This window comes from Capricornis sumatraensis, chromosome 3, assembly GCF_032405125.1.
Source record: "Capricornis sumatraensis isolate serow.1 chromosome 3, serow.2, whole genome shotgun sequence".
NCBI classification, from domain to species: Eukaryota; Metazoa; Chordata; class Mammalia; order Artiodactyla; family Bovidae; genus Capricornis; species Capricornis sumatraensis.
This window is the reverse complement of record NC_091071.1, coordinates 180,126,890-180,153,349: the sequence shown is the minus strand read 5'-3', so window position 1 is coordinate 180,153,349 and position 26,460 is coordinate 180,126,890. Positions and strand designations below refer to the sequence as shown.

The 26,460-nt window shown below is 49.2% G+C and overlaps 1 protein-coding gene and 1 pseudogene across 3 annotated transcripts in view; one reads left to right on the top strand and one right to left on the bottom strand.

The window, feature by feature from the left end:
* FBXO42 (F-box protein 42) overlaps positions 1-26,460 on the bottom strand; it is a 101,677-nt gene that overhangs the window by 13,593 nt on the left and 61,624 nt on the right. For all 3 annotated transcript variants that reach the window (XM_068967595.1, XM_068967596.1, XM_068967594.1), the window contains exon 4: positions 20,904-21,038. In XM_068967595.1, the coding sequence (XP_068823696.1) occupies positions 20,904-21,038 (135 nt within the window). The remainder of the gene's footprint in view (positions 1-20,903; positions 21,039-26,460) is intronic.
* On the top strand, positions 14,284-16,249 carry LOC138075553 (heterogeneous nuclear ribonucleoprotein R pseudogene; annotated as a pseudogene).

Here is a 26,460-nt window from a genome sequence, read left to right as displayed (position 1 = left end):
GAGTCTCAGCTTCAACATCATTCCTTCCGATGAATATTCAGGACTGATTTTCTTTAGGATGGACTGGTTGGATCTCCTTGCATTCCAAGGGACTCTCAAGGGGCCATGCTTAGTAAATCTTTAATCCAATTTTCTGTTGATGGGCGGGGCTGTGTTCCCTCCCTGTTGTTTGATCTGAGGCCAAACTATGGTGGAGATAATGAAGACAATGGCGCCTCCTTGAGAAGGTCCCACGGAGGCACTGCTGCGCTCAGTGCCCCCGACCCTGCAGCAGCCACCATCACCCACGCCTCCGCCGGAGACTCCTGGGCACTCCCGGGCAAGCCTGGGTCAGTCTCTTGTGGGGTCACTGCTCCTTTCTCCCGGGTCCTGGTGCACACAGGGTTCTGTTTGTGCCCTCCAAGAGTCTGTGTCCCAGTTCTGTATAAGTTCTGGCAGCAGAGGTGGGGTTACTGGCGACCTCCTCCAAGAGGGCTTATGCCGCGCCAAGGTCTGCTGCACCCAGAGCCCCTGCCCCTGCGGCAGGCCACTGCTCACCCGCACCTCCTCAGGAGACACTCACACTCAGTTCTCTGTGGGGCCTCTGGGTCCTGGTGCGCACAAGGTATGTTTGAGCCCTCTGAGTGTCTCTGGCAGGTATGGGGTTTGATTCCAAATGTTAAAGTTACCATTCCCCTACAGCTGTAGTCTTCAAATTTCAGTTGTGTCAGAAGTAGCTGAAGAACTCGTTACAACAGAGCTTGCTGGGACCCACTTTTGAGTTTCCTGTCCAGCAGGTGGGGGGACGGCCCGTGAAGCTGCATTTCTAACAAGTTCCCCGGTGACACTGATGTTTGATGACTAGACTTTGAGAACCACTTTGCAGAGAGTTAAATAACCTTCATGTGAGCCTGTTAGACCAGTGGTCCCCATCTTTCTCGGCACCAGGGACTGGTTTCGTGGGGAAAAAAAGGACAGTTTTCCCAAGGATTGGGATGTGGGGTGATTCGAACATCGTACATTCACTGTGCACTTTATTTCTAGTATCATTACACCAGCTTCACCTCAGACCGCCAGGCATCAGCCCTCGGAATCCGGGCACTCCTGCAGCTGCACGATGCTCCAGTGTGACCCTGAAAGGCCACCTGGTCCTCCTTTCGCCCTTTTCCCCAGTTTAGATGACTTCCTCTAACACTGCATGTAGCCAGGCTTTGTTCTGTCTATGTGCTCCGTGTGTGACTACACGAACAAGGGTCCAAAGCAGGTTTCCCCTGACAAGTGCTCTGATTAAAGGGGCTGAAAGGAACTACTTTGGCATTTTCAATATATAAGCATCTCCCTGGTCATTCTCGTCTGCATGCTACTGAACCTACACTGCAAAAAATGGAAACAACTATTCCACTTGCTGCTTTCAGACAAATCACTGTCAGACTCATCTACAGGAATGACTGACTTGCTAATAGCTCTCCACGACTACAGATCCAGTACTAGGAGTTAGGTACTTATAAGAGGTAAGGTTTGAAAACAAGAAAACTGTGAGTGTGAAGAGTTTCACTGTGAGAGCATGCCAGTGAGTCCAGGAGCAAAGAACTGGACCAAAGGACCTGCTCCTGGGATGCTTCGGGGTATGGCTTGCTTTTTAAAACGGGGACATGGTCTAACCTTCATCGTCGGGTTTTAATTGGCAGTCAGAACCTTTTCCCTGGATGCTTTCAAACAATTTTATTTCACAGTGATGATGCCAAAAGGGGCATTTACAGAATGAATGATGGGGCTCAGGTTAGAGGTCATACTCTCCATCTCACATTAACAACTCTTCACACGCACTCACTCTCTCAGGGTAGGTCCAACGAAAGGCATTCACCCGCAGCTCCAAATGAGGTTCACTCGTCCTTCCCACCCAAAACTGGCCTCGAGGGCAAAATGAGACCAGACAGGCCGGACTAACCAACAACGCTGCCTCATGGCTTCTTGTGTGGGCGCTTCTCTTGGTAGTGAGAAGCCTGAGTTGCTGCATGTGGGGGTGGGAGAGATGGATTTTGCTGATAAGACCCACGCTGGGTCTTGGGAAGCAGACCAAGCGTTTGGTGAACAGAGCTGTGACTATGGTAGTGTGTGACGTGGCTGACCTTGATAGCAAGAGTCAGAGGTCAGGAGAGTAATTTGGAGAGCCGCTTCCCAGAACGTCATATTAGCATCTGAACCAGAAAACCTACAGGGCACAAGAAGCTAAGCTGGCATTTATAGCTTAGGAGGCAGGGATCTCTGCAAAGGAAAACTACTGGAGTTGTGACTTAACTGTGTGTATCTCTAAACTGGTTTGATTTTATAGGTGAAACTTTGTGAGTAGAACAAGAAACGTATGTTTCACGGTTTTACGGTTTGAGGAAAAGGGAGGAAAAAAGAAAATTGAGAAGAACACAATTTATGAATATAAAGTCTGCTGTAGGGTATGAACACCTTGAAGACAAATAACTATTCAGAACGGTCTCCAGTATAAAGCCAGGACCACAGAGGTTCTGTTTGGAACAGACAGATCAGTTTCTCTTCAGCTGATGAAAATGTCTCCAATTTAACTTCAACGCGGCCAATAATAATAATGCCGAAATCACTTAATATTTAGATGTCCAGGGAAGACAGAAAACTATAATGCTCATTTTAAAGAACGAAAATTTAAATGTAAATTTACTCTTTGGCAAAGTCACTACAGAACCCCTGACCTCCTGCTTTCCAAGACTTGGTTCCAGCCAACTGTGCTCCTTAACTCAGTCTAAAGTAGGGATTTAAACTGGTCACCAAGGACATGGTACTGGATACAAAGGAACTGAGTTCTTGTAGACGTGGCTTTCTTCAGGACCTCTGCCAGCACACCCCTTCCCATGCTGGGCTAGAGACCCTCCTAGAGGAGGAAGGGGTGGGTGGGAAGGGATGTCCTACATCCAGCCTCAATCTCAGCATATGCTACGTTTAGTGTAGTGCTGAAATGATCCATGTGCTGCTGCTGCTGCTGCTGCTGCTGCGTCACTTCAGTCGCGTCCGACTCTGTGCGACCCCACAGACAGCAGCCCACCAGGCTCCCGTCTCTGGGATTCTCCAGGCAAGAACACTGGAGTGGGTTGCCATTTCCTTCTCCAATGCATGAAAGTGAACAGTGAAAGTGAAGTTGCTCAGCCGTGTCCGACTCTTAGTGACCCCATGGACTGCAGCCCACCAGGCTCCTCCGTCCGTGGGATTTTCCAGGCAGGAGTACTGGAGTGGGGTGCCAGTGCCTTCTCTGGAAATGATCCATTTAGAGCCCCCCAGTAAGTAAGTGCTATTACACTTAGCCTAGAAGACAGGAACTATTTCTTATGAAAATGCTTCTGGAGCTGAGCCCGCTCACGGAGGCCGAATGGTTGCGGACCCCTCAGGGGTGGGGATGAGACCTGGCTCCAGGCAGTCACAACCTCCTGGGAGGCCTTTCACTAGGGGAAAGGCCAAACGCTTCTTTGGGTGTTCCCCTCTCACTCTTTCTTTCTTTCTTTTTTTTTTTTTGCTTTTACTATTTTATTCTTCAATTGTAGCATGGTCAGAAAGTTACTAATTGATATCAAAATAACTCACTAATATTAGACAAAGCTAAACCTTGTCTGGATCTCAAGCTTCAGGGCACACATTTCCATCACTGCACTTACACCCACATCTTTAACACATCACCTGCTGGCCACTCACAGAACGCCCAAAGCAAGAGGGGCTTTCGGAGCGAGCGTGAGGAGTCTAGATGCTATGTGCCTGTCCATGCTGCGGCTTCCCCGGGGCTCAGCTGGTGAAGAGTCCGCCCGCAACGCCGGAGACCTGGCTTCAGTCCCTGGGTTGGGAAGAGCCCCCACAAAGGGATTCTGGCCTGGAGAAGTCCATGGACTGTGTAGTCCACGGGGTCGCAGGGTCGGACATGACTGAGTGACTTTCCCTCACTCGCTCATAACTATATATGCTACAGGCATGAATAAAAAGAAATTCCCGGTTGGCACTGTTTTCACTTCTAAACAAACCCACGTGAAAGACCACTTGATAAACAGGGCAGCACTTCTCAGCTAAGAACTAGCAGGAAACCAGTAACGGTTCCTTGTTCCTATTTCAAGTAGTCTTTTGATTCAATTTCTGGGGAAGGAGACAAGGTCCAGAATCTGAATTTAATCTGATAACTTGTTAACTGCAGTTCTGATGGTGGGAGTGTGTGCCCTTTAAGTGGCTTTGTTTAGAAGTGAAAACAATGCTGCTAGTCATAAAGTTTCTGGCCTGGTATCAAAACAGGAAAATCTTAAGTCAGGCAGGAGAGAGCTACACTAAGATATGGTCTGGACGTGTTTCCTCTCTCCCTTGGAGGACCAGAGTCTACCCAGGTCTGTGCTACATAAATGTCTCCACTCTTCTCTCCATCAGCAGAGAAGGTGCATCCTCCTTAGAAAAGCACGTATTCTGGAAAAATCCCAGGATCTGAACTTTATAAATAAACAGAAAGGATGCCTTCCTTTCCTAGGGAAACCCACTGGCTCTGTTCTCGTTCACATCTCCCGGGACCGCCACAGATCCAGGCTGCTCAGGACTGTGTAGGGCTAGAGAAGACAAGGAGAAATCACCGGCTCAAAGAAGATTAACCAGGAACGGACCCATGAGTCGGGAAGGAGCTAATATAACAAAGAATTTAAGGTAGTCACTTGGGTAACACCCTACGCCTTCTTCATAACAACTGGCACGTCTAAGCGATATCTGGGCCCTGGATGCCTTCCTCCTATGAAAACAAAAAACTGGAGCTGGAGATTCAAATACTTCAGAGTCATTTTAAGCAAAAGCATATAACCTTAATAAAAACAGCTGGTCTTAAAAAAAAAATTATAATAGGGAATTCTGCCACGGTCAAGTGGTTAGGATTCGGTGCTTTCACTGCCAGGGCCGGGGTTCGATTCCTGGTCGGGGAACTAAGATTCTGCAAGCCACACAGTGTGGACAAATAAAACTGCGACCAGAATCCCATTAGTTTACTACTCTTCTCCTCATAAACCATATTTTCTTTTAAAACCCATCCATCCACAGAAGTCCTGGCTCTACAGCCATTCTATAACGTAAACACCTCCGTCTGCTTTCCTGTAGTTCTTTACAGTTTCTTTGTACTGATTTGTTTACTGTCTTCTAGACCTTGCTGCTGTTCACATCTACAGCTGCAGTACTCAGAACAGAACTGGGCATAGAGACTCACCTAATGGGCTTCCCTGGCGGCTCAGACGGTAAAGCGTCTGCCTGCAATGCGGGAGACCCAGTTTCGATCCCTGGATCAGGAAGATCCCCTGGAGAAGGAAATGGCAACCCACTCCAGTACTCTTGCCTAGAAAATTCCATGGACAGAAGAGCCTGGTAGGCTACAGTCCACAGGGTTGCAAAGAGTCGGACACGACTGAGCGACTTCACTTTTACTTTCACTCAATTAATAAAGGCATGAAAATGAATAAACAAAGACATGAATGCAGTCGGTTTTCAAGCTTTGGGAACTCAAGGATAACTCATGACCGACCACTCTACTTCTTACCTAGTACTTCTGTAAGCATACACAAAGGTGTCTGTTCAACCAGCTTGCACATCCCCGCTCCATCTGTGTGCTGTGTTGTATAGAATATGAACAAAAACTCTGAAAGGCACAGTACCATGTCTGCCTTAAAGGTGAGGCAAATGAAATGTTAAACAACCTAAGGTCACCCAGTTACTAACCAACCTGAGTGTGAAGACATCAGATGCAAACCTGTTTGCTTGGCACAAAAGCCGTACTCTTAACAGTACTACCAACAAACTTCCCTCCCTCCAACAACACGCTCCTTCCATTACTTTAGGCCATGTTCAGTTCAGTCACTCAGTCGTGTCCGACTCTTTGCGACCCCATGAACCGCAGCACGCCAGGCCTCCCTGTCCATCACCAACTCCCAGAGTCCACCCAAACCCATGTCCATTGAGTTGGGGATGCCATCCAACCATCTCATCCTCTGTTGTCCCCTTCTCCTCCTGCCTTCAATTTTTCCCAGCATCAGGGTCTTTTCTAATGAGTCAGCTCTTCGCATCAGGTGGCTAAAGTATTGGAGCTTCAGCTTCAGCATCAGTCCTTCCAATGAATTTTCAAGACTGATTTCCTTTACGATGGACTGGTTGGATCTCCTTGCAGTCTAAGGGGCTCTCAAGAGTCTTCTCCAGCACACAGTTCAGAAGCATCCACTCTTTGGCACTCAGCCTTCTCTATGGCCCAGCTCTCACATCGTGAGGCCCTAATAACTCATATACCTTTACACCAGCTGAGTGGCCTTCCCTCCTCAGACCTCATCATATCCTCCTACTTAGGGCAGGACTAAGTGAATAGAGAACTCTCTGGGTACTGACTGCATCTATAATATTCCTAAAGGCTGACAAGGAGATCTTACGTAAGCAATGAGCACATGTGTCCACAAACTTACAAGAATGTTGACTCCAAGTACATTCAAAGTGGAAATAACCCAAGTAGCCATCAATAGGAGAACAGGTTCAAAAAAAGGTGCCATATTCATGTTATGGAACACTCAGAGCAACGAAAAGGAACAAACCACGGACAGATCCAGCCTATGCATGAATCTAAAAAAAAAAAAAAATCAAGGTGAAGCTCAAGAAAGCTCTCTTAGAAGTCAGAACGGTGGTCGCCTCTGTGGGGAGCGGCACCGCCAGGTAAAGGGACACAGTGGAGTCTCATGAAGTGACAGAGACACTTTGCATCTGCCCCCGGCAGCCATCTCACGGCTGCACACGTGATGGGCACTTACGATCCGCTCCTTCTCCGTCATGTAACTGTCTCAGCGCATTAGGGAGGAGGAAACGGCTGATGTCGGAGCTACTGCCACACTACCGCCCCCGGCGTCACCCACTACTTCCACCAACAGACACGCCAGCCGCCCGCTGCCAGAGCCAGAACTCATCATGTGAGGCGCCCGACAGCACACTCCACACTCTGCGTCTAACCGCTCTGTGTATGTCACAGATGAGATATTATATGTATATATATGGATAAAATGGCAAGATGCATTTTAGGACTGGGCAATGGGGTTTCAGAAAGCTTACTAAAACTGGAAGAGGATGCAAAAAAGGAACACAGTGTAAAAGTCAACAAACCACATACAAAATCTATAGCCCATAATCACTTTCAAGAGAACTATGGAAAAGAGAATCGTCAGGGATACTACTGTTGCCAACCAGGGTTCTTGGCCTTCCCCAATCAACAGGAAGTGACTGGAGACCAGCCGAGAAATTCAGGACAGCTTTTGCTGGGCCCTGATGAGGCAGGCGGGCTGGGGGGTCAGGGGGCCTGCTCCTGGTGCGGGGTGCTACAGGGGGCGTCCGGCTCTGGCCGGGGGCTGGCCCCGGCGCTCTGCCCGCCCCCTGGCGGTGCGCCCCCTGGCGGTGCGCCCCCTGGCGGTGCGCCCCCTGGCGGTGCGCCCCCTGGCATGGCTCCCTCTGGCGGCGCGCCCCCTGGCGGCGCTGTGTGCAGGCGGCATACTCAGCGCCCTGCCAGCGCTCCCATACCCTATCGTGCTCCTGGCTCTTCAGAAGTGGCGCTTGGTTGGTTGCTTTATTTTAGTTTAGTTTTTCTGCAGTTTCTGTCCAGTTTGCCCCAGCTGAGCATGCAGTTATTTTCAGTTAGTCCCACACAGTTCCTTCGTTCTTCGTTGCTGGAGGAGAGGTTTGTCCCGGTGCAAGCACCACAGCAAAGCAAACCAGGTCCCGGCCTGTCTCACTGCTTCTTTGATGAGCAGAATCAATTACAGCTCAAGAGTGCATCTCCCAAAGAAAAGATGAGAGGTAGCTTCTCAGCTTTGAAAGGACAGTTTCCCAGAAATCAGGCTGATATTTTTAAGTTAGTAAATGACGAAACACTGCTCTCACCTGCCTCGGAAGAGCACCCTGTAGATTCTTTACAAAATCTCGAGGTATTAAGACTTGGAAAACTTGAGAAACTGGCCTGATCCTGGATTGCACAGAGAGCAAACAGCCAAGCCAGCGTGCGTGGGCCACGAGCTGCTGCACAGCACCGCCGAGTGACCTGGAGAGCAACAGCGTCGTTCACGGGGAGGCAGTGAGAAGCACTCAAGGACAACACCTTCTGTGTTCCCCCACATCGGACTAGCGCTCTAAGATTCCATTCAGGACATAACGTTAGTAAGTCATACAAAATGAAGTTTACTGCGGTCCTAAAGCATGAAATGCTGTCGTGGGAGGCGGAGGGGGCGGGGCAGGGGGTTATGTGGACATCTGACAGTAACAGAAACACCGGAAGGTCTGAAAGGCTTATGGCACAAGGAATCCAAGAGCAACCAAAACCTGCTCGTCAAGATAGCCCACACGATACACGGGAGCTCAGGAGTCTAAGGGAAGTCACTGCTTATTCTTAATGATACTCTGAACTTCTACCTAAAATAAGGGGGAAAAAAACCTAGAGGGTTTTAAGAAAGAACGGAAAAGGCTCATGGATTGGGCCAAATGAATAACGCTGAAGGACGTAGAATTTCCAACGTGGAAGACATAAACTAAGGACAGATTTTAATATATTTTGATAATCAAGAAAAGATTTGCAGGGAAGTACTAATTGGGATTCTTCACAAAAGAAATATTTAAGCAGTGAAGTCAGTGATTTGTTTTTAAGACAGAAAATAGAGGCTTGAGGTGTATCTGAAAGGCATGAAGCAGTGTCCTCTTGCTACAGTATGTGCCAGTTGGTAAGCATCCATTTCCCTATCTCCACAGACGGGTACTCTTAGAACACATCTCACATCATGTTGATTTTAGAAAAATGTATCAAGTGTTCAGATGCAAAATACTGCTAAAAAAGCAGAAGCCAACGCCTGTGGGTCCAACGCCTGTGGGTACACGCACGTACTTCATTCTAACAACATTCCACACCTCGCCATTTCAGTGTCAGCACTGACATCTGGGCCTGAGGCGGGAGGCGCGGGGCGGTCTTTGCCAGAGCAGGCGCTCTGTCAGCTGTTTCGGTTGCCTGGTGCTGGGCACCCCAGAGGCCTTTCTGTCTTGGTGACATTACCACAGGCTCAGCGAAAGGCAGTAAACACTAGACACAGAGCAGAAAGCTTCCTCATAGGGCGCAAGAGCCCTGCGTGCCTCCCTTCTAAGGCCTTGCACAGAAGAGAAGCGGCGGCAGTGTGGGCACTTGTCTCTGGGCAGCTCCAGCACTCTCCAGCTTCTGAGGATGTTCTGGCCTTCCTAAAGACGTCTGATACGACCGTGTCTTTCTCTTTTTCCTTCCCCTGACTCCAAAAGTAAACTGGCTGTTCTGTGGACTACTCAGTGATTTTGTAAGATGTGATTTTTTCCTCTTGGGGAATGGTCCTAAAGAAACAAAATTATTTCCTGCAGAGCTTCTGATTCTGGATAGTTGGAAGGATCTTGATTTTATACGATCATAATATAAGGTCATTTTATAAGGTCATAATATAAAGCAGAGATTCCGTCTTCAGCAAACTCCAGCCTGCCACCAAAAAATTTAAAAAGGCAAATCATGTTGATATTTTAAAATTCTCTATGCTATGAAACGGTGTCTGCACCGACACACCCTCTGCTCCTCATCCTTCCCTGACTCTGGTGAGAGACATAATGGCCAGAAAGTTACTATTATTATGTCAGTAGCTCTAATAAACAGGAGAAGGCGATGGCACCCACTCCAGTGCTCTTGCCTGGAGACTCCCCCGGATGGGGGAGCCTGGTGGGCTGCAGTCCATGGGGTCGCTGAGAGTTGGACATGACTCAGTGACTTCACTTTCATGCATTGGAGAAGGAAATGGCACCCCACTCCAGTGCTCTTGCCTGGAGAATCCCAGGGGCGGGGGAGCCTGGTGGGCTGCCGTCTGTGGGGTCGCCCAGAGTCGGACACGGCTGAAGCGACTCAGCAGCAGCAGCAGCAGCAGCCTCTAATAAACACTCCCTCAAGCCGAGCGACCGGCTCAGCACCGGCAGTGCTAGATCGTGTCGCCCGTGTGTGCCCGCGCTGGGAGATGAGGCACCGCAGCCCTGCTCTCCACAGCCCGCAGCTCCAGCCCACCCGCAGGACAAACACCAGGTAGACCGTGGCTGAGTGACAGGCCTCAGGGTACCTGGCAGCATCTCCAACACTGTCAGGACCAACGCAGAAGGAAGTCTGGGGAACCTGTCACAGCCGAGAGGAACCTAAGGAGACATGAAGACTGAAAGCAAAGTATCCTGCATGCAAAGTATCCTGGAACAGAAAAAGGACATCAGAATAAAACACTGAGGAAATCTGAGTAAGTACAGATCTCAGCTAACAAAATATCAGTGCTGGTTCATCAGCTGTCATGAATGTACCAGATGTTAACAGGAAAACCGGGTGTGAGAACTCTGTTCTAACCTGAAACGTGAAGTCCATTTAAGAAGTAAAACTGAATGGGGTGGGAGGTGGGAGGGATGTTCAAGGGGGAGGGGGGTGTGTGTATACCTGTGACTCACACTGATGTATGGCAGACACCAACTCAATACCATAAACCAAATATCCCTCAATTAAAGTAAATAAAAACAAAAGCAAACTTGATCATGTGAAACTAGAAACGGCAGGAAAAACCAACACTCACAGCCTGTCACAGCATGAGAAAGCACAGCCTTTAAAGACAGAGCCTGTGCTCCAATCGCAGCTCCGCCACTTGCTGACGGTGTCATCTGAGGCAGACTGCCAGCTGAGTCTCTGAGCTCCTGCTTTCTCATCTGCAAGATGGGGATGACAGTAGAGCCAACCTAGCGGGGCTGGTTTGAGAGTTAGATAGTACACACGAAGAGTCGGGCAACACGTGCTCTGCCTCCGCACCCTTCTCCATGGTCATTTCCTTGGAAGGTCAGCGACTCTTGACTAGGGCGCTTGTGTGCGTGCTAAGTCGCTTCAGTCATGTCCGACTCTGCGACCCTGTGAACTATATACAGCCTGCCAGGCTCCTCTGTCCATGAGATTCTCCAGGGAAGAAAACTGGAGTGGCAGCCATCCCTCCTCCCCTTGACTAGGCTCACAGGCAGCTGTTTCTAGAAAGCAATAGCTCGGACAGCAGGGAGTGGCCACTCTTAAGAACAGTTAGGGAGCCCAGTTTGGCGCACACCCACCCAACAGACTGTGGTAACAAAGTGAGATCACAGTTTGCCCAGTAAGAAACCAAGAGACTTCACAGCGATCCAGGGTTTCCAAATTCAGCTAGGTCTGGAATCAAGTGGGACGTTTTCTTTTTTAAAATGCAAATCTACCACTCTATCCCCAGTCCCTTGAGTTTAGGTGACTGACTGTTATGAGGCTGAGGAATCTAGAATTTTAGTAAATTTCCTAGGTGATCTGCTGTGTGGTTTTACAAACAGTGGTCTTATCTTTTCCTCTTTACACAGGAAAGGAAATTGAGGCCCAGAGAATGCAGATGGGACTAACGTCAAAGGCTCGCAGCTCCAGAGCACCAAGCACAAGACCAGAGCAGGCGTTGGGTCTGTGCACACCGATGGAGGGGCAGGCCACGACGCCTTTCTCTAAAACAAAGGCCTGAACCACAGGCCATCATTTGGGATTTCATGTGTGGCTGAAAGGGAAGGAGCTGGAGGGGGAGCGTGGGGAGAAGGCAATAGGAAAATCAACTGTGCCCAGGCCTGGAGTTGACAGGCTGTGCTTTGCGACATCATAGGGCTTCCCTCGTGGCTCAGGTGGTAGAGAATCCACTTGCAATGTGGGAGGCCCAGGTTCGATCCCTGGGTGAGGAAGACCCCTGGAGGAGGGAATGGCAGCCCACTCCGGTGTTCTTGCCTGGAGAACCCCATGGACAGAGGAGCCGGGCAAGTTTACAGTCCATGGGGCTGCAAAGAGTAGACACAACTGAGCAACTAATACTTTCACTTTCTATATCATATCATATATTAAACAGATGCCAAAATTAGCCTCAGTATGAATAAAGGATATTTCAGAAAGAGTGGCTTAGACATTAGTCTTTTGAAGTACCTGTCCTAAGAACTGCTTGTTTGCTTTGGGAAGTGAACACAGGCCGAGTCAAACAAAACCGAGTAAGAAGGAAGATGTTACCTTAACATAATACTAGAAGGCGAGACATTCAGCTTCCCAGAGCCACCCGGGAAAGACTACAGTGAATACCACTGTACACTGAGAATCGCTGGCCAGGATGCCCAACGGCTCTGTTCTCTTCCACCTTCATTATGTTACCTGAGTGATAAAGCGGTCAGGAGAGAACTATCCACCCACCAGCATCTGTTATCACAGACTCCTTGCTCCACGGATAAAGGGTCAATGCTCCTGTCCAGTCAACCCTTCCACCCGCAAAGCAGATTCTGTTTTGTCACTATTCAAAGACACTGTCCCAGCAATTACTTCTTCCTGTCTGTCCAAATCAGCTCCTCTCTCTAGATTCCCATCAGCGCATAAACGTGCTATAACTGCCATCTTAAAAAAAAAATCCTCTCGATTCTACATTAATCTGCACTCAGCATTGCACTTCCCTGCTCTCTTTCACAGCAACTCTCTCAAAGACACTAATGGGCTGATCACACCGCCTTCAGCTCCTCCTTTCCCCTTCTCATAAAGCCATTCCGAGCAGGCCTTCATCCCTGCCTCCCACTGAAGACTCTTGGCTACATTCAAAGCCAAGTCTCAGTCACTGTGGACTTGACTGCTTAGCTGCAGAGGACGCAGTCGGTGACGTCCCCCTCCCGTGGAGAGGAAGCACGTGCACGTAGGGTGGCTGCCAAGACGCCGCACTCCCCTGATTTTCTCGTCCTGACTCCTCTGTCACACTCCACATCCAAACTGTGGACTCTATCCACTGCAGCCAACTTGTGTCTTTCTGTTAATATCCTCACCCAAATCACCATCATTTCTTGCCTAGATTATTAGTGCTGCTGCTAAGTCGCTTCAGTCGTGTCTGACTCTGTGCGACCCCATGGACGGCAGCCCACCAGGCTCCCCCGTCACTGGGATTCTCCAGGCAAGAGCACTGGAGTGGGTTGCCATTTCCTTCTCCAATGCATGAAAGTGAGAAGTGAAAGTGAAGCCAGTCGTGTCTGACTCTGCGCAACCCCATGGATAGCAGCGCACCAGGCTCCTCTGTCCCTGGGATTCTCCAGGCACGAACACTGGAGTGGGTTGCCATTTCCTTCTCCAATGCATGAAAGTGAAAAGTGAAAGTGAAGCCAGTCGTGTCTGACTCTGCGTGACCCCATGGAGGCCAGCGCACCAGGCTCCTCCGTCCCTAGGATTGTCCAGGTGAGAGCACTGGGGTGGGGTGCCATCGCCTCCTCCGAGATTACTGCTACCATTTCTTAACTGATCTCATTTCCACACCTGCCGTCTTACAGTCTTCTCAGCAGCCTAAATGACTAGCCATTTCACTCAAAGACTGTGACGAAGCCCACAGAGCCCTTGAAACAGCCAGAAAGCCTTGCGTGTGTGGCACCCTCTCCTGCATTAAGCTCTCCGAGCGCAGCCTCCTTTGTGCACTCTGCTCCAGCCACAGAGGACCCCTCATTATCCCCAGACTGACCCAGGCACACGTCCGCCCCGGAAGCCCCACGCTGCTCGCTCTCTGGAAGGTTCCAGATGCCCACGTGGCTCGCCCCGTGCTCTCCCGTCTTTGCTGGGCTGCTGCCGTCTCCGCGAGTCTGCCCCGACCCCTAGTTGTGGTCTTCCCTGTTCCTCATCCCCCCTGCTATGCTATAGCTTTGTTTCAAGAGCATTAATCATCTTCTATTATGTTATGTACTTGTCATTTTAAATTGCCTTCCCTTATTTGTGGCTCAGCCGGTAAAGAACCCGCCTGCAATGCGGGAGACCTGGGTTTGATCCCTGGGTTGGGAAGATCCCCTGGAGAAGGGAACAGCTGCCCACTTCAGTATCCTGGCCTAGAGAATTCCATGCACAGTTCAGGGGGTTGCAAAGAGTCGGAGAAGACTGAGCGACTGTCACTTTTCCTCCATTTGAATTTAATCTCCGTTAGGGGTACGATTTTTGTCTTTTTATTCACTCATGAATCTCCAGCATCTGAAGGAATACTGAGCAGAGAGTAAGCAATCCCTAATTATCTGCTGCATGAACAAAATGAAGAACGAGGGAGGGGGTCGTGCGCACGCCATATCTAGTCGTTTTCAAAGCGCCTTGCGCTGGTTCTCACGGGCCCGGCCACCGGCCCCAGCTCTGCCCTGCAGCATAATAAAATGGCTGATCAGGTGAATGGTAATGCGGTACAGTTAAAAGAAGACGAGGAACCAGTGGATACTCCCAGTGTAAATCACACAGAACACTACAAGACACTGATAGAGGCAGGCCTCCCTCAGAAGGCGGCAGAAAGGCCTGATGGATATTTCAGACAGGACTGGTAGCTTATGTCAATCTTGATGAAAGGGCAATTGATGCTCTCAGGGAATTTAATGAAGAAGGAGCTCTGTCTGTACTACAGGAGTTCAAGGAAAGTGACTTATCACATGTTCAGAACAAAAGTGCATTTTTCTGTGGACTTATGAAGACCCACAGGCAAAGGGAGAAACAGGGGAGCAAGGTGCAAGAGTCCACGAAGGGACCTGATGAAGCAAAGATCAAGGCGTTGCTTGAAAGGACCGGTTATGCCTTGGATGTAACCACAGGACAGAGGAAGTATGGTGGTCCTCCCCCAGACAGTGTGTACTCTGGTGTGCAACCTGGAACTGGAACAGAAGTCTTTGTAGGTAAAATACCAAGAGGTTTATATGAGGATGAACTGGTGCCCCTTTCTGAAAAGGCTGGTCCCATCTGGGCTCTGCGTCTTATGACGGATCCACTGTCTGGTCAGAGCAGAGGGTCTGCACTCATCACCTTCTGCGGAAAGGAAGCTGCAGAGGAAGCTGGTGAGCCGTGTGGCAGCTACGGAATTCGCCTGGCGCACACCGCGGAGTGTGCATTTCTGCGGCAAACAACAGGCTTTTTGTTGGATCAATTCCAAAGAATAAGACTAAAGAAACATTCTGGAAGAACTCAGTAAAGTCACAGAGGGTTTGGTGGACGTTATTCATCATCAACCCAATGACAAAAAGAAGAGTCGGGGGTTCCACTTCCTTGAGTATGAGGATCACGAGTCAGCAGCACCAGCCAGACGCCGGCTGTTGAGTGGAAAAGTGAAAGTGTGGGAAATGCAGTCACAGCTGCGAAAGTGGAAGTGTGGGGAATGCAGTCCCAGCTGGATGGGCTGACCCTGCGCAGGAGCCAGATCCCAGCTGGATGGGCTGACCCTGTGGAGGAACCAGATCCAGAAGTCACGGCTAAGGTGAGAGTTTCATCCGTGAGAAACTCGGCTACTGCAGTGACAGGAGAAATACCGGAAAAGTCATTTTCTGAATTTGGAAAACTTGAAAGAGCAACGAAGTTGAAAGATTATGCATTTGTTCATTCCAAAGACAGAGGAGCAGCTGTTAAGGCCACGGGTGAAATGAATGGCAAAGAAAGAAACAGAAGGAGAAGAGACGGAAACAGTCTCAGCCAAGCCACCAGACAAGAAAAGGAAAGAGCGCCCAGCTGCCAGACAGGCCTCCAGGAGTGCTGCGTATGAAGACTATCACTGTCACCCTCCTCCGCGCATGCCACCTCCAATTAGAGGTCGGGGTCGTGGCAGGGGGAGAGGTGGATATGGCTCCCCTCCAGATCACTATGGCTATGAAGATTACTATGATGATTACTACGGTTATGATTTCACGACTGTCGTGGAGGCGATGAGGACCCCTACTACGGCTATGATGATGGCTATGCAGTAAGAGGAAGAGGAGGAGGAAGGGGAGGGCAAGGTGCTCCACCACCACCAAGGGGGCGGGGAGCACCGCCTCCAAGAGGGAGAGCTGGCTACTCACAGAGGGGGCTCCTTGGGGACCACCAAGAGGCTCTAGGGGTGGCAGAGGGGGTCCTGCACAACAGCAGAGAGGCCGTGGTTCCCGTGGATCTCGGGGCAACCGTGGGGGCAATGCAGGAGGCAAGAGAAAGGCAGACGGGTACAACCAACCTGACTCCAAGCGCCGTCAGACCAACAACCAACAGAACTGGGGTTCCCAACCCATCGCTCAGCAGCCGCTTCAGCAAGGTGGTGACTGTTCTGGTAACTACGGTTACGATAATGACAACCAGGAATTTTATCAGGATGCTTATGGGCCACAGTGGAAACAGACGAGTGAGGGCTTGAAAGCGATACTGACAAGATACGGCTGGCCCTAGATCTACACCCTTCAAGAAAACTGGCTCATCTGGTCCATCTCTGAGTAGCAGTTTGCTGCCATTTGTATTTGGCTGAAGAAATCACTATTGTGTATATACTCAAGTCTTTTTATTTTTTCCTCTTTTCATAAATGCTCTTGGACATTATTGGGCTTGCAGAGTTCCCTTATTCTGGGAGTTACAATGCTTTTATCATTTCAGGCTTCATTTTAGCTTCAAAACAAGCTGAGCACACTGTTAAAATCATGATTTTGCAGAACCTTTGGTTTTGGACAGTTTCATTTTTTGGATTTGGGACAGCTGACATAGGGGTATGGAGTATGCTGTAAATAAAAATACAAGCTAGTGCTTTGTCTTAGTAGTTGGAAGAAATTTAAAGCAAACAAATTTAAGTTTTCTTGTATTAAAAATAACCTATGATTGTATGTTTTGCATTCCTAGAAGTAGGTCAACTGAGTTTTTAAATTGTTATAACTTCACACCTTTTTGAAACCTGCCCTACAAAATTTGTTTGGCTTAAACATCAAAGCCGTGACAATTTGTTCTTTGATGTGACTGTATCTCCAATTTCTTGTTCATGTAAGATTTCAATAAAACTCAAAAATCTATTCAAAACAAACAGACCAAAAAAACCAAAATGAAGAACGACAGCAGAACTGCCTGAGCAGAAGGGCCACGCCTCCACCCGTGGGGAGCCAAGCCTCCACGTCACACGCCAGCCTCCCCAGAACAACCGATTATTTGATGCCACCACTTACATGTTTAAAGAGATCAAAAAAACAAAACTTCCAAATATTTCTCCTGTTTTAGCAAATGGCCCCACTATCTACCTAAGTGTGCGTAAGTCAGCCTTGATTGCCCTTCTCACCCTCCCATATCTAACCCATCAAGAAGTCCCATCAGTTTTAACATAAAGCTCAGCGCAGACTCACTCACTCCTCTCCATCTCCACTGCTGCGACCCTGGTCCAAGCCATCACATGCTCCCACCGCCGCTATTCCGACAGCCGCCCATCTGTTCTCTCTGCTCCGTCTTCTTGCCTTCCTTTAACCCATTTCTTAAATAGCAGCAGCAGCATTCCTTACACTGTCTGCAGGGTCGCAGCGCCCTTGGCGCCCATCTGCACCCCAGCCCCGCCTCTGCCGCCACCCTGCTCGGTACGCTGCGCCCACAAGGGCTGCTTCCCGCTCCTGCAACACGCCCTGCTCTCCGCACGCGCCACCTTCCCCGCCCTGCACTCTGCACCCTGCACCCGTCATGTCGCGGCAGAAGAGGCTGTCTCCCTTGCTCATTTTACGTCTCACTCCTCGCTTCCTTTATGTGTTTACCGGTTCTTCCCCATTACAGTATAAGCTCCACGAAGGCAGGACTCACCTACCCTCGTGTATAAGGGCGGAGGCGGTACCTCAGCGGAAGTGTCGGAGAAGCGCCACCGGTGGTCTCTCAACCGTAAGAGCCGTCATCGCAACACTCATCACCCCCCCGCCTCCCTGCAGAGGCTCCTCCTCCTCCCATTTCCAAAGAAACGCAGGACAAGCTTTTGTTGACAAAACACATTATTTCCAACTGCTATGGACCGGGCTTCGTCCTTCCCAAACCCACATGCTGAGTCTGAATCTCAGGGCGATGGCACACCAAGATGAGCGCTTTGGGAGATAATCTGGTTTACGAAAAGAGGAGGAGATACCAGAACTCACTCTCGGCTACGTGGACACAGAACAAGCTGCCTGGTTCTCTGACAGCCAGGAAAAGAGCCTTCACCAGCCCCCGGATCTCAGACTCCTAGTCTCCAGAACTGTGAGAAATAAGTTTCTGGGGCTGAAGGGCCCCAGACGGTGGTATTGTGTTATGGCAGCCTGTGCTAAGACACCAAGCCAAATGAGATGCTCCAGTCTCCTGTGCAATACAGCCAACCACACAGGTGAAAAGGCACCTGACACAGCAGTGTTCCGCATCGAGACTCGGCTCCCAGTGCAACCTGCTCCGCTGTCTGCGTGACGCTCTTTTCCAGAGAGCTACCCCTGAAGGCTGCACACGGGCGGAACTGTCACTCGGGACGCGCTTCACCTGCAGACGCTCAGATGCTGGAAGACTCTGCATCCGGCACCAAAGGGCAGTAGGCAGCACCCTCCCCTCGGGCACCATCCAACTCGCCCACGTCCAAGCGCTCAAATGGGCGAGTCAGGCACACCAAGACGCACCAACAACTGTGTTTCATTCAGAAAGAATCACTGACATTTGGCTGGGACTTGCGACAGCAGAGAGGAGCATCCCAGGCAACCTTCCCACGGGCTCTCCGCCTCAGGGAGGCTCCCATGTGTTTCTGTGTGAACGTGCTCAGTCGTGTCTGACTCTCTGTGACCCTGTGGACGGTAGCCCGCCAGGCTCCTCTGTCCGTGGGGCTCTCCAGACAAGACTGCTGGAGTGGGGTGCGATTTCCTCCTTGAGGGTTCTTCCCAATCCAGGGACTGAACCCACACCTCTTGCGCCTCCTGCACTGGCAGTGTGCCACCTGGGAAGCCAGCAGTCTCACAGGACTCCTAATTAAGCTGCTGGTTTCTTTTTTAAATTTAAACTAGACATTTCAAAGAGCTCAGTCCCCACTCCCCCCCCACCCCACAAAAAACTAGCCTCTAACTGTAGATCAGAGTGATCCAGAAACTAGATTCTTGGAGCTATTCTGTTAGAAAATTACTTTTAAACTTTTAGGAGCCAATATGTTTTATAAAAGGGAACAGTCCAACACTGTGTTTTTTATAAAATTCAGATCAGTTACAAAATCTGCATTACAAAGACAGTTATTTCTCTGATACTTCTACCTAGGGGATTCAAAGTATAGTCTTTAAACTTAGTAGTTAACAACAACAAAAATGCCATGTCCATCTTGTAAAGAAAAATAAGCAAAGTAGATGCCAACAGGCTATGAAGGGCCACAAGTCCACATGTACAAGAGCAAGACCCACACCAAACTGCCGGAGGCATACAAGTGTTCACTGCTCAAGCGGCGTTCGACTCTTTGCGACCCCATGGACTGTGGCCCGCCAGGCTCCTCTGTCCATGGGGTTCTCCAGGCAAGACTACTAGATTGGGTAGCCAGTCCCTTCTCCAGGGACTCTTCCTGATCCAGGGAGAGAACCCAGGTCTCCTGCACCACAGGCACCAGGGAAGCCCCAAAGGCATGAGCTTGGTCACGAAACAGAGAAAGGCGGTATTGGCATTTTGTTACTGGGACATCAAAGCTACTCTGAAATGGGGCCTGGACAATAAGTACAATGGCAATAAGATGCTTAAGCTAAAAAGACCCTCTGCATTTTAGAATCCATGATTCTAAGTATTCATCAATGCTGTGTTAAGTGCAACAGGGGTTACAAAGTGCTAGAAAGAAAGAGAAATGCTCCAAAGTACAAAGCTCTGAAGGCTCTAAAACCGCCCTAATATTCAAAGCATTTTACAGCTTAACACTCTTGCATCTTTCCGATAACTTTCCAGGGTCCCACGTGCTCACGCCCAGCCCCAGCTCTGTGTGCCTGCTGCCACTCTGTGCTTCCCTCCCGCGCCGTCTGCCGCAGAGGAAGCAGCAGGGGCTACCGCGCTGGGGAAGCAACGCGCAGCTTCTTCTCATAAAAAGATTCTATGCGCCTGGCTGAGACATTCAGAGCAGTCATCACAGAAACACGGGGAAACACAGAGCAGCTCTCTCAACTCGTTTAAAAACAGGATCTTCTGATCCGCTGCACACTTTGCCCAGAGAGATACGGTAACTTGGTCATCGTTACATGCAGAATTGGTGATTTTTGCCAGGAAATGAAACTGACGTCGCCTTACTCTCAGTCCAGTGCCCTTTCTAATATACCATGTTGCCTTCCATTTAGTAATCAAAGTAAACAAGACCTAAATAAGTACGATGAATTGCAACCCTGCAAGGCCAAAAGAAGACTGTTTGGGAAAAGCTTGCCAACAAGCTGAGCAGGGCGCTTTACACTCAGCGGACGCTATTTGTCCGTCACCCAAGCCCTCCAAGCTTGTAACTGCATTTTCAAGCCACTCCGCTTTGAGTGCAGAAACAACTGTGTGTGCGCGCGCGTTTTTCTTCCCCAAGAAACGTGAGGTCAAAAGAGAAAATGACCCAGCAGCTTCCTGCACGGATTCTGGCGCAGTGGGACGATGTGGGGCTGCAGCAACTGTGGAATCTTCCCACGCTCCTGAGCAGTTAGGAGGAACCAGCAGAGGCATGTTTCACACACTCCCCAGATACCTGAGCTGGCAACAACAAGCGACATTCAGAGACCTTAGCCCTGGGACAGTAGCTTCTGTCAGCCAACTACAGTTCTCACGACGGGCTGCTGCTGTTACTTCAACTTCATACCAAAGAGCAGATCACACCTGTACAAGGACTTGAGAAAACCACACAAATGAATTCACACAGCAGCACAGCAATTCTGGCAGGGTACCAACACTAACGATACAGTATAATTTAGAAAGAGTACAAAGGCCGCACACAAGCATATTACTCTTTAGCGTTTACAAGCAGATTTGACAAAGGACCTGGGGCCCCAGCACTGTTCTTGAGACCAACACCGAAAGGATCATGAGTGTCCGTCCGTGCAAAGCAAGTTACCTGGTGAGGGGCAAAGAGCAGCATGTTCTCTCTCACCTGAAGCCAAAGGTCGGATCCACTCTTTGCTATTTAGGTCAAGTCGCCAGAGGTCATTGAAGGCAGCATTGCAACTGCTCTGGGTACAGCCTCCAAACACATACATAGACTGATTAGCATCATAATAGCACGCACCTAGAAAGAAAACAGTCAATGAGCAACTGGTGTCTGATTTGGAAGGTGCTCTAACACCGTAACTACAGTCTGTATCTTTCAAAGACCCATCATTTCACGCATGTCGTAGCTGTTACCAGGTGCCAACCTTCCTATGACCAGCCTCGTGTCTTCAGCTTCATCAACACTACATTAACCTTTAAGGACCAGAGAGAAGCTATGGAAATGTTATTTCTGAGCACACTAAGCAGGCTGCCGATGATATTACATAAGAGCATTATTCTAGCAAGAGCACACGAGAACGTAGATTCAGGGCGCTCAATGAGTGGAGGGCCAGCACAGCTCCGTGACCAGCCTGAGCCTGCACCGCCATCCCCACGGGCCAGAGGGGAGTGGCACTGCCAACGGCGGGCTCTCGGCCCTCCCCCCGCTCCCCGCCTCTCCTCTCACTACTGTTGCTTTCGAATGAGACGTGAAGAAACGAAACAATAAACACGACTTTCTATGAAAGAGAATCACAGAACATAATTTTAATCAATGCCACAAAGTAACCACACATACGGAGCCAGAGTAGCTTGGGGATCTCAGAGGTCGTGTGGTCCCCAAACCACCAAGAGGAAAAACGTGAAAGTCATTAAGCTCCTAGGTGTGTCCAGAAGCCACCAAAGCTGACTGTTCGGTGCTGAACAGAAAACCAACACGTAAGTACCACGTGAAAAGCACCAGCGTCGGCCTTGCCTGGTGGTGCAGCGGATAGGAACCGCCTGCCAGTGCAGGGGACACGGGGTCACCCCTGGCCCGGGAAGACTCCACACGCCTCGGGCGACGACAGTCCCGAGTGCTGGAGCCCCAGCTGCGGAGCCCACTCGCCCGGAGCCCCGCTCCACGAGAGAAGCCGGCGCACAGCAGCAGAGACCCAGCACGCCAGAAGCAAACACACACTGTAAATAAGTCAACAAAGAGCACCGAGGTCTCTAAGAAACGCCTTTTTAACCAGGTGATCATATACACCTCACCAGCGGACACTATTCTGAAGGCAAAAGGCTGGCTGTGAGAGGGGCTGTTCCCCTAACACCAGGAAGACCAGAGCCGGGGCCTGGACAAGACACGTGGAAGCTCAGCTCCACCACCGTGCTTCCCAGAGGGCGCACCCAGCCTCTATCCTGTGGGAGAGATGGCCATGCTCCTCACAGCTCTGCATTCACCATCCTGGGTTTTAGGGAAAAGAGCGGAGCAAAACTATTCATCCATTCCATGCACATCAGTGGGAAAACTAGACCTCTCCAAGGGAAACTAGGCTGAAACATTCAGCATCACGGAAAAGGAAGCGGAAAGGGAAAAGAAACTCAGAGGTTCGGCCCACTAGGGCGGCATGGCTTTGGTGATCACCCAGCCCATCGGTAGGTCCAGCTCAATTCCGTCCACCACTGTTCTTAAGATCTCTTCTGAACTCTGGCACCATTACTCAAGCTCAGAAAAAGGCAAGTGCTACTGCTATAATTACCTCTTGTGATACACAAACGCTCTGGGAATAACTCCTTTCTTATTTTTTCTAAACTCAGCCTACTTGATAGGCCTTTAAGGACTCTCCACACTAGGAAAGCCACATCTGAAAATTGGATGAGTTAAGAGATAATAAAAGCAATGTGTTCGGTCACTTATACCCCGTAGTCTCAGCCAGTGGAAGCAGTGAATCCGAAACATCTGACCTTTGCTGCTGCTGCTGCTAAGTCACTTCAGTCATGTCCGACTCTGTCCGACCCCAAAGACGGCAGCCCACCAGGCACCCCCGTCCCTGGGATTCTCCAGGCAAAAACACTGGAGTGGGTTGCCATTGCCTTCTGAAATGCAAGAAAGTGAAAAGTGAAAGTGAAGTCGCTCAGTCATGTCCGACCTTCAGCGACCCCATGGACTGCAGCCCACCAGGCTCCTCCGTCCATGGGATTTTCCAGGCAAGAGTGCTGGAGTGAGGTGCCACTGCCTTCTCCGATCTGACCTCTAACAATGCACAATAACAGAGCTACAGACTTTTCAAATTAACAAAGAAATTAAAGAAACTAGAGATATTAGGAAATGAAATGCCGTTTAATCGTCAACAGGCTCACATCTGCAGAACACTTAATTACTCCCAGAACTCAAACATGCTACGATGGAATACTAAGGGTGACATGATTTCACGCTTCCCACTACTTTCTTTCTTTCTTTTTATTTTCTGATGGCGCCATGCAGCTTGAGGGATCTCAGTTCCTTGACTAGGGACTGGACCCAGGCCCCCGCCAGGGAATTTCCCCTCTGACTTTCTTTGCCTTGAAAATAACTTGCAATCCATAACTAAACCAGCTTTTACATTAACAACCCAATAAGAAAGGCTACTGAGGAGTGTAATCCTGGGAATTTCTTGGCAGTTCAGTGGCTAGGACTTCATGCTTTCACTGCCCCCTAAACTGTGCGGCCCCCCAAAAAGGAAAATTCTATGTAATTCCATTGCTCATGTTTCAGAGTTGTTAAGCACTGCAAATAACAATGGATTGAGTTAGATGACATTCAACAAACAAAAAGGATAATCACTGAAGCCACGCTTTAATCTCCACTAGAGCCATTAAGCTTCCAGTATCTTGGTCTTTTTATACCTTTTTTGAACTAGCTACTCCAACAAATCAGGGCAATTTTAAACTGACCTGACTGGTGCCCAGCATAAGAGAACATTCTATTCCTCTGGATAATCCAGAACCCCAGAACAGAAATTAGCCATGCCCCTTGTCTTCTGAAACTCTAACTGAGGTCCATTATAACAATGTTTGATAAGACAGATCCATGATTTCATAACTAAACCAGTCAGGGGCTCATTTATGTCCCACTATTTCTCAAAGACCAACTCTTGGCAGCTGCTTAAAGAACACAGTGCTTTTATTTTTCAAAGGCAGCAAACATTCTTCTGCTCTATTTGGATTGAAAACCTAGCCAGCAGCTGGCCCCGTGAGATCTTCACCACATGTATTTCAATCCTATACTAAAATAAGGCAAATGGCATTTTCCTGCTCTCTTTGAGCAAACAAAGGCTCCTGGAAGAGGAAGACACAGCCCAAACTCTATGCTAAGCTGATGGGACTGAAACGACAAGTTTCACACACTGTATTTTCAACATCCAGCAGGCATTATCAACAAAGCTTGGAGAGGAAGAGAGTCAATTTAGGCAGCTATGTTTAGAACTCAGACAGAATGAGAATGAGAAAACAGCCTTCAATAATACACTCAAATATTTTAAGCATCCTATTGAACCATGTTTGTCTGTTTTTAAGACGCTGACGTGTTGGCCTGAGTGGGGGTTGAGGACCCAACAAATTCAATGGGCCTTTTAGAAAAAACTAAGAATTTAAGCAAATACCAGCGCTCAAGCAGATATTTCCTTTCACCAAAGTTCTCCACCCAAACAGAACATTTTCCTTTCAGAACACGCAGACCACTGGAATGTGCTATACAGAAGTTACTGTCCACTGTATGGTATGATTACCCTGCTAAAAAAATATTAGTAACATTGAGAATGTGATCATTCCAAACTGCTAAATCCCTTCAGATTTTCTGAAATGTGCTTGACTGCTCCATGAACAACTCCGAAAAGTCACACGCCTCAAGTTAAAAGCTAGTCATTCCTATTTGAAGACAAATCAAACACTCACAATCACACACAGTAAGCACAGAGTTTTCAGTGTTCTGAGTACTTCCTGCTACACTCTAATTCCCTGAAGTTCAAGGTCTCCCAGTTGTTTCATACTTTCCATGGCGCCTGGTAGTCACTGAATGTGCACGGAACTCCGACTTTTGCACTTTCAGAGGTGAAGTTCCCTTGTCTCCTCTGTCGTCTCCAGGGAAAGGTCCTGAGGCATCCATCCCACGCTTAGGCTGTCCCGTGTCTAGCATCTACAAGCCAGGACATACGGGTAAGGCCTGTAATTGCATAGCCATGGAGTGAGACAGGTGGGTTACCCAGTCTGGGCCTGCTGGTGTTGCAGGAGCGAGATTAGCTTGTGTATGGAATGGCCCGACCATATACGCAGCCCGAACACCAAAAGGCTTTTCAAAACACAGAGCTGGGGACTCAACAGACCCCTAGGTCCGTCTGAAGGGACAGTCTACCTTAGTCAAGAGTTGCAGGCCTGGCCACACAAACACTCATCGAATAACTAGGGGAACTGGCTTCATTTACTTCCCCTGCATTTTCTGTCTTGACTTTTACATAAGAAAGAAGTTCTATTGCTCATATCTTTGTTACACAATTCCACAGAATTGATAGATGTCAACTATGAACCGGGTGTTCTGAAAGGGGCACAAGATGTCTAAGACATGGGACCAGAGTGTCCTCAAGGAGACAAGTACCTTGTGGAGGGGACACCATCATTGTCGTATCATTCTGCAGGTTAAATATTTCTACAAGTGTTTCCTCAATTAAATCTCCTCGTAACCTGTGCACAAACAGAATCTGTTATACGCATTTTCTGGAAGTGTGGATCAGAGAAGCCGAGGAACCCGCTTCCCAAGTCTAAAGCTCTTCTTTGCCATGTGGTCTCCTTGCACAAAGAATTACTGTAAAAGGCAGACGGTCATAAGCATTAAGAGGAAGGTATGAAGAGCGCACTCAGGCAGCACAAGCAGAGAAAGGGAAGAGCTTGATCTCCACGCGGGGCAACTTGAGAACAGTGTGAAAGAAGGTGGCTTGTGGCTTTGTCTCCTAGATGGGTTTTAGAGGTCAGGGCATTTTCTGTCAATTAAGAAAGGGGGAACATATCTAGGGGCTAAAAAGGAAAGGGAGGGGAAGGGAAATGAAATCAGAGCATCTAAGCAAAGCCACCAAGTAGGGAATTTCAGACAAACACAGAATCTTGTGTGGGTGGAGCCTAACTGCGTAAGGATGCCGCAGTGAGTCAGGCTGAAAAGGCAGGCTGGGGCCTCGAAGGCTACCGGAGGGGAAGCTTCCACATGTGGTGCAGAAAGGCTGAGGCCTTTTGGCAGAGGAGTTATACGGCTGGTTTTACGTCTTAGATTTGCAGTGCTTCCCAGCACGGGGCGCCTGTCATTCTGAACAGGTCAGTTCTTTGAGTGCAGGATCATCCCATTCACTACAGGACATTCAGCAACCCTGGTCCTTCCTACTAACTGCCTGCGGTACTGTCCAGTCAAGACAGTAAGCAATGGCCTTGCATATTTCCAAACGCCCTAGGAGGTGGCCCTGTCCCTGGTTTTAGGGACGGCTGCCAACAGTGTCTAGACCAGGTTCAGATGAAGAGACAAGGTAAGAAGACTGTTTAGAAAAGACTTAGGCGGACTTCCCTCTCGATCCTCAGAGCAGGCAGTGGCACCCACTCCAGTGCTCCTGCCTGGAGAATCCCAGGGATGGAGGAGCCTGGTGGGCTGCAGTCCATGGTGTTGCTGAGGGTCGGACACGACT